We start from the raw sequence: 8,839 nt of genomic DNA, 5'->3' as shown, positions 1-8,839 counted from the left end.
CCACTGTTTTTTTTCTCGAGTTAATGACTGCCAACCGAACAAACTGCGGGACTGTATTTCGTACACAATTGCAATGCTCTCCGAATGATTTCCACAATTACATGATTGTGTACGATTAAATTGGAACCTTTCATATTGTTACGCACGAACCTGTTATGCTGAAGGCACCAGATTTGAATAGTAAACGCCACATGATGAGAATTATACACGGAGAGGAAGATCACATTTTGTACCCTGTTACCTCAGTCACCAGAAGCACGTCATTTCATTAATAAAGTTTTCACCACACATCGATCAAAAAGTCACATCTGCCGATTCAAAGTAGACGAGAGCAATCCAACAAGTCATGGCAAGAGAACGGACAGTTTTGTAGGAGTGTTAGCATGTAGTGGTAGCATGATAGGAAGATTATTCTCAGAATAGATTGCAGTACTAGGAATGCAACAAAAGAGGAGTGCCATCAATGCTGTATGACTCAGATACCGCCTGAGTCATACAATGATATCAATTCCACCGTAGCAATGCGATATAGCTGTTTCTAAACTCGACTGTAAATTGCAAGTAAAGAGAATACAGCAGTGAGCTTAGTCCGTTGGTTACTCCTTGACCCGATAAATCGTTTTCAAACAAAACACATCATTTGTTCCATGTATCACGATACCTTCTAACCTTTTCGAATACAATTGATCCCAAATAAAATCCAAGTTCACAATGCTTTTTTGCAGTGTCAAGTCACTACGGGCACTTAATGTTCGTCCTGAATTGGCTTTAAAAAAGACAGTCGGGAAAAGGAGTTTTTTTAGCAATCCAGCCTGAATGGCTGAATGGCTGACTAGTGGTCGCAGGTCCCGGCATGCCCGCTAAGCGGAGCTTGTTATGTAAGTACCATTTACGCCACACCATCCAGCCACATCGCCAGTATGATATTGGCCCGAACGTTTAACGTATGGACTTACATCTCACAAAGATGAAGGCACGGTCCACCTGGTTGTCGTAGCCCTCCCACGCCAGTTGCCTGCTGTTATAAATAAAAGCGCGGGTCAAGGTGTGCAATGTGCATGCTTCCCGGCTTCTAACTCATTGCAGCTGAGTCAACAGACACTCGCCGGACCTATCGGTTTTCACGTTTTCACGAAGGGTCCACGTCAAAACAGCTAGTAACTATTGAGCTAGTGACTTTTGAGCTAGTACAAAAGAGCTAGTGCTTCAAAACAGCTAGTGACAAAACAGCTAGCGCTAAAATAGCTAGTAATGCAAAATAGCTAGTGCATCAAATCAGCTATGACAAAACAGCTAGCGTCAATATAGCTGGTAGAACAAAATAGCTAGTGCTTCATTATAGCTAGTGACAAAATCGCCAGTGTCGAAATAACTAATTAAGCAAAATAGCTGATTCGTACAAAGTACGAGCAGCTATTATACATTTTTCCTGATAAGTCCTTAGATTATTTCCCGACGACGAGTCCCGACGGGTAGAAGGAACAGAAGAGCACCGTTGTTTGACAAAATTATTTGGAATGCTAGAAGGACAGAGGACGGGATCCCTAGGACAAACAACAAATTAGAAGTGTACCGACATCCAAAAAGAACAAAGTATTTATTTAAGCATCTGATCTTGTGAAATTCAAAAGTGGCCAGGATGTTCAAAAACAAAAGAAAACATATACCTACCTAGAGCCATGAATGTCAGATTAGTCACTCTACTGAGACGCTACAGGGAAGGCATCATTAGCAAACATAATTCATTCGGAGAGTGGGTTTCAACATCACTTTGAATGTTTGATATGCCTTATCGCGGAAATACATATTTACAGTCATAGATATCTTGCATTTTCGAAGCGAAGTGAATGGGTAGGGAACAAGGTCCAACGAACTAGCTATTTTGACGATAGCTATTTCATCACCAGCTGTTTTGGGGCACTAGCCATTTTGCTTCACTAGCTACTTTGACGCTAGCTGTTTTGTCACTAGCTGTTTTTAAGCACTAGCTATTTTGATGCTAGCTGTTTTGTCACTAGCTGTATTGAGGCACTAGCTGTTTTGTCACTAGCTGTTTTAAGGCACTAGCTGTTTTGCACTAGCTCAAAAGTCACTAACTCAAATGTCACTAGCTATTCTGACTTGCACCCTTCACGAACGGGGTGGGATGTAGATTGTGGCATCACTCCCCTTGGCGTTTCGACCTTTATTCATTTTAGCTAGAGTTTCTTCGTAACAAAGTGTGTGATGGCGATCTAACAGATTCAGGTCAAGCGGTGAACTGTGAGGTCAAGTTAAATTATCTAAGGTAAGGGTTCTTTCTTGTAGAATTTTCATGCAAAACGTGTCCGCAGAGGCGCTATTTTGGCATCATATCGGCGAAGTCAAATGATTTTTTTTTTTTGTTAGGAAAAGTTAATGAAGAGTCTAAGACCTCATGTCAAGTTCCGCGGGTAAGGCCGCCCAGATCGCGACTAGCCGGTCAAAAGAGGCCATATCCCACATGTCGTTCGATTTTAAAAGTCATCTTTAGTACGTTGATGGCTTTCTCGACTCGGTGCTCAGCTTGCTCGAGATTAAATGACGAAAAGCTTCGATCACCCCAAGCGACCTTAGAGAAGTCATATATGACGTCACTAAGGTGTACATTGTCAGAATCATAGCACATCTACCCAGCACCCAGCCCAGTCAATTCGACATGTTTATTGACAGAAATGTGATGGTGGTATAATTCACTATCATAGCTGCAGCATGACAAATAGAGTTGAAGAAAACGACGTTTTTAAGTATCGGCCACTTCTTGATCTTCTTGATCAATACTTCTTGATCAATTTTGGCCAAATGAAAAATATATAAAACAGACACCAGCTGCTCTTTTTGTCTTTTCCACCTTTCAGCTCAGCTTACGGGCGAAGGCGTCTGACGTTATCCGCTTCACCATCATTAATCGCGAAATTTGACCTTCGAATGCCTTCAGACTTCAGCGGCCTCGTTGTACTGACCTGAGTAAAAATGGCTAGGACGCTTTCGAAAGTAGCTACTCTAGCGTCATGAAGTTTTTCTTTGCATACCATTCGTATACCTTTTGATATATTCGTTGTAGCCATTGTTGCATCCTTTCAATTGGATGAAGCCCCTTTTCGGAAGTGATAGGTATCAATGCCAAGGCATGATAATTGTTACGTGAAGGCGTTTATGTAATTGAGAAATATGATAAATATTGGTAGATAGCGCTGAAAACCGGAAAATAGTCCATTACTTTAACCCAACCACCGCAGCCCGGGGGGGCGTTTTTCGCCCCCCTTGTCTAACTCCGTAAATAAGGGAGCTACGGAAACAAAAGCGGTACCAAACGAAAGGTCCTTACCAGACAATTTTAAAGCACCTAAAATTTTTGACCTCAGGTCAATTTTCAAGGTCAGAGGTCAAGGTCAAAGGCAAAAACCGGCACATGTGTAGTGATCTCAAAGTAAGCCTTTTAGAGGACGGCAGGCTGCATCAAACCGGCAAAATTGGATGTCAAACGAAAGAAGAGAATCTGAGAATTCCGAAAATGTGTCTAAAATTAAAGGTCAAGGTCAAGGTCACGCTCAAATTTGACCTCAAACTTGACACTTTTTCGCACATCTTGCGTGCTAACTTCCAAGATGTTTTGAAATGGTTTGAGGCTTATCAGTTCCCTATTTGTGGTTCATCTTACGATACAAGGCTGCTCAAAGGTCAAGGTCACAGAAGGGTATCCCTGCTAGAGGCTATTTCACTGATTCAAGCTAGTAATAATAAATAAGACAATTTTGCCGTCCAGAAGCTCTAAATGAAGGCTTAGAGGAAAATAGATGCCAGATTCGTGATCAGCGGGTACAAATCCATCATAAATGACCTCTCATGTGTCAAGGTCAACCAGAGGTCATTCGAGGTCACATGAGGTCAACATAAAACTTGACTTTTTCCGAACGAAATATATATCATTCGACGCGGCTTGACAAGGCGAATGCGATGGTACCATTGCCGTAGCTCTAGGACCTTTTTTGTCGAAGTTATTTGCGAAAAACTAAAATCACATTTCGGGGTCGTTGACCTGACCTCTGACCTCAGGTCATCCAAAACTATTTTTCTATTTTTCTCTAGGTCAAACGCTACACAGCCGTGCTCGTAATTTGTCTTTATCTCTAAAACTCTATTTTTAGCAGCTATTTGAAGTTTGCGCCTGTGACGCCGAAGTTTGCCGTGCAGGGGTCTAGAAAAATGGACCTTGTGACGTCATCAATGGGGCTAGGTCCAAATTTTTTACTTCAGAAGATGTCAAATTGATGGGAGAAAAGGTACTGAAAGTTTCGCTTTCCTATCCCTAAGCGTTCGGGAGCTATCGCAAATATTCGCCAGGGGGGGGCGAAAAACGCCCCCCCCCGGGCCCGCGAGGGCTAAAGAATGTAGTACAAACATCAACCTGCCTAACAAAACAGCTTTTGACATTATTTCTATGAGCAGTTGTAGACGCACCATCCTACGGTGATATAACTTACAGACTCATACCCAAGCTGGCCAGTGTGTGATGACATGACCTCAACCATCGTCAGGCGACGTTTCCTGAGAGGCCCCGTGAGGTTGTCTCGTGGATAAGTCGGGTTCCGCCTCCTACAGCGCTGGTCCAGCCCGGGCCGAGCCTCTAGTCAGCTGCCGGGCCGGTGAACGACCGGGCGCGCGGAGGAAAGTCGCCACGTAGGCTGTCCCAGCTGCATTCCTGGGCCGACATCCCCCATATCCCCTTGCTAAGTCACTTTTCATGGGCCTCTCGCCGCCCACTCAGCTATCTGGCTGTGACGCTATCCCTGCTCTCAATACTGGCACGGATCCAACCGGAATCAGGTCGGGTGAAATAAACAAGGCTTGCCGCTTATTTAGTTATCAGCTGCGGACAAATCAGAGGGATCTTCACAACAGGAATCTGGACGATGCTCTCTCGTAATTCTAAACTTGGATTGTTTGTTGTTTAGCTACGTCACATGTCCAGTCAACGGTTATATGCTCGAGGTTGGTGGGGACCTCTCAGAAGGAATGCTGAAGCTCGTGGGAGGCACCCACTGCCATCCACTTTCGAATTTCTCCGTCAGGCTTGTTATGTAAGCGGTGGCATTGATATGGTGATAGCTGGGCGCCCTACCAGGGTCAAGGGTCATCCAGTCACGGGTATCACACTCCCAAGCTCCGGCGGTTCACAGCTGGGGCCGCATGCCACCGGCTGACGCGTGGTATGCGATCATACGGCATGGCCTGCGCTGCTGTCACATGGCGTCAACTGACACATGGATCGGAATGCCGGCATTGCATTGCTAAGTGTGGTTGCATGCCACTCGAAAGACCAAAAGTCTAGGCGACTCATGGAACTATTAGGTATATGAGTACAGCGTAAAATTCTGTCTACACCTGTAGAAGGAAGAGTGGTTAGATCACACCACCTCACTAGACTAAGAAGACGTTGGCCTATAGAGTTGCTTAGAGTTTCCGTGGTAAGCATTGTGTGATGCATCCATGATAATTGAGTTTCCAATGGCGTGGGCACAAACACATTTTGTTTGCACAGGGTAGAACTATTTATTCCATATGTTTTTTGCTCATTCATTGTTATAAATGTTCAGCATTCAGGTTCATTAAAATGTTCAAATAATAATTCAAATAATTAAAATTATTTATCCAGTCACGAAAATCAACCTCAATGGGCACTTACCTGGCGCTCCTATAATCATAAATTCAACATTACCTATGGTTGGATATACTAAATAACGATACTGATATAAATGCATATAAACATTGACCATTCACCATCAAACTATCACTTTTCCTCCTCCGTAGCTCCGGGATGTTTTGTACCGGCGAATCCTAGAGGCCTTTTCGAAACATCTTGAGCGCCTCGGGGCTCAGTTGGGCCTCGTATGCGCGTGCAGAGCGCACCTCACCCTTCTCACGCATGTGCTGAAGCAGTGAGGCGAGCTCCACGCCTGCAGACGCCGTGTTTGAGTCGCAGATGATGCAGAGTTGGCGACGCGCGCGCGTCACCGCTACGTTGACGAGGTCACTCTTTCCGATGAAGCCGATGTCGCGTCGTTTGTTGGAGCGCACCAGCGACAGCAGGACGGCCTCCTTCTCGCGTCCCTGAAAGCCTCCGACGGTGTTCACCTCCACGTTGGGGAGCTGGCGGCGCTGCAGCGCAGTGCGCACGACCGCCGTCTGCGCGTTGTACGGCGTCACGACGGCCATGTCGGTCTGCTGGAGTCCGGCAGCGGCCAGCGCGGCGGCGTGCGCAGCCACCAGGTCGGCCTCGCCGACGTTTGACCGGGAGCGGGTCTCGTCGGGCGGAGACTCGGTGAGCTGGCAGCCGGCCGTGTCGATCAGCAGCAGAATGGAACCGGTGTCGGCCGTGTCTGAGACTCCCTCCAGCTCGCAGAGCCGGTGTCGCGCCACGCTGGGGTCGGGCTGCAGGAGACCACCGTAGTGTCGCTCGGCTGACCACCCCTGGATCAGACCGTGCATTCGGTACTGGACTTCGAGCTGGCGCGTCGCCGCAGCACCGTGCAGGTTCATCTGGCGCTCCATGAGCGAGATCGAAAGGCCCTCCTTCTCCCCGGATCGGGTTTTTACCACGGGGGACAGCTGCTTCGGATCCCCAAACAGGAGCAGCTTCTTGGCCCGCGGGATCGCCAGCCAGCATTCCGCTTCCAGCGCCTGTGAGGCTTCATCGATAACCAGCAGGTCGAACATGCCGCCCTTCTCGGTCAGATTCAGCGGACCTTTGGCGTTGGCGATCGCCAGCGTGCAAAGCACCACCTGGGCCTCTTCGATTACCTTCCGCTTCAGTTCTATTTCACCCGGCTGCCTCTTCCAGTCCCCTGCAAGGCGACCATCCCAGTCGTCCTGGAGGTAGCGCACCCACTTGTCGATCCAAAAGTCCAGCACATCCTCCTCGATCCTCGCTGGGTGTCCCAGGCGAATCATGTTCTCCAGACCAGCGTTGCCAAGCTTCTGCAGTAGGTTGTCCACGGCAGAATTGGAGGGCGCGCACGCCAGCACGCGCTGGCCCCTCTGCACGTGCTGTAGGACCACCTCCACCGCGGTGGTGGTCTTACCGGTGCCCGCTGGGCCATGGACGATCGCCAGTCGCTGCTGACGCAACGCAAACTCCACCGCTTCCCGCTGGGAAGGATCAAGTTTCGGGTTGAAGCACTTCAGCTTGCCCTTGTCGTCTAAGAGCTGTGGTGGCAGCTGCGTCACTGGCGGTTCAGGCGGGGTCGCGGGACTCGCAAACAAAGCTGCTTGGAGACCGCCCGCAGGCCCGGATGTAAGCAACGAAAGCTGATTCAGGGCAGCGCACATCCACCGATAGGTGCTGTCATCGTAAAACCGGTGAAGATCGACATGTTGGTGCATGACGAGACTGGCGCCCTGGTCCATAATGAGCGTGACTTCAAAGGCGTCCTTGTGACGGACGACTGCAGTTGACCAGCCGTGTCCGACCCACACATTGACCCTTTCTCGTACCTTCGGGAACTTCGCGTCAAGCCTGTGCGGTGACTTGAGCACCCACTCATGAACTCCGTGGACAGTTACGCGTCTTTGTCCGACAAACAATCCGGTTAGCTGATTGGACGGATGTCCTTGCAGTCTCGCCCGGTCCCTTAGTTCAGCTCTGTGCTCCTGTTGAAGCAAATGAGCGTGCCATTTGGCAAACTTCTCACAGCTCAAGGGTTCCTCAGTCGCATGAGCTTTGCCAGTTGCCCCATTTCCGTCAACGGGTGCCTGCAGTGGAAAATATTGAGGCACATAATTAAGATAGTATATCACCGTAGCTAATAATGTGACACTTGTCATGTGTACATACATGTAAGTACGATGGATGCATTGCCTTGTCCTCTTTCTAGCTTTATTTGACTGCTAGGACAGATGGGCACAGGCAGACAGACGCTTCGAAAGACACTCAGTAGAATTGTGTTGGCATTTTGGTCAATTTAAGATCATTTAAAAGTTATCAAAGGTCACCGAAGATCAAGTTTCCAGACTTAGACATTATATAAATCGATAAAAAAAATGTAGAGGCATAAACACTTACGCCACAGAGTGGTTCATTATTACCATAGCAGTTAACGTAGGCTAGGACAATGCAAACTCCACAGGTCTTACCTTTACGCTGGAGGAGATGCCTGGTGTTTTTGAAATTTGTGCGCCATCACCAGCAGCACTCGCGCCTTCTGCCGCTGTGGGTGGCTCCGACGTCACACTGGCGGCCTTCTTAGTCCCCTCGCCCGCCGTGCTCGCCATGACTTTACTCCCCGTTCGCCCGACGCGATGTAAGCTCGCGTTGACCGCCAATCAAGGCAGCCCCATCTGGCCTGCTATGACGTGATGCATTATCGCCCCTTGTCAGCATATCTTATCCACCGGGACTACCCCTGGCACCGTGGCAAGTGGAGGGTGAATAAGAGTCGGTTATCGGCGTAATATGTGGGCTGTTGTCTGACATGGTGCATGATAGCGTTGGATGTTGCTCGTTTTTAAATACGAGCCCCATGGCTCATTGTTGTTTGAGTAAACACTTATCAAAGTAAATAAGGATATGAAGTTGATACTTGATGTCACTTTGGATGTCACGATCTTTGTTAAAGGAAGACTGCCACCTTCAAAAAGTTTTCTCAGATCGGCCTATGATTTATTCCCTGGATAAAACAAAATTTTAGAATTCACCTGACAAAGTATCATCACGTGAATCGCGAAAAAAAAATTATCGATTATCATACAATTATCAATCGGTTAATGTCTAGCGACAATGTTTACACATCACTAGACTTCAAGGTCATAAGATTATTACATT

At 47.6% G+C, this 8,839-nt stretch overlaps 1 protein-coding gene across 1 annotated transcript; it reads right to left on the bottom strand.

Moving 5' to 3' along the window:
• Positions 1-5,546: 5,546 nt before the first annotated feature.
• LOC122367054 (DNA-binding protein SMUBP-2-like) lies at positions 5,547-8,622 on the bottom strand. The gene is made up of 2 exons (XM_043339833.1): positions 8,152-8,622; positions 5,547-7,770 (listed from the first exon to the last, which is right to left on the bottom strand). The coding sequence occupies exons 1-2, from the start codon at positions 8,287-8,289 to the stop codon at positions 5,857-5,859; spliced, it is 2,052 nt and encodes a 683-aa protein (XP_043195768.1). The 5' UTR covers positions 8,290-8,622; the 3' UTR covers positions 5,547-5,856.
• Between the last annotated feature and the right edge of the window lie 217 nt (positions 8,623-8,839).

The sequence above is a fragment of the Amphibalanus amphitrite genome, unplaced genomic scaffold (assembly GCF_019059575.1).
Source record: "Amphibalanus amphitrite isolate SeventyFive unplaced genomic scaffold, NRLGWU_Aamphi_draft 000846F_arrow, whole genome shotgun sequence".
Lineage (NCBI taxonomy): Eukaryota > Metazoa > Arthropoda > Thecostraca > Balanomorpha > Balanidae > Amphibalanus > Amphibalanus amphitrite.
This window is presented reverse-complemented; position numbering and strand designations above follow the sequence as displayed.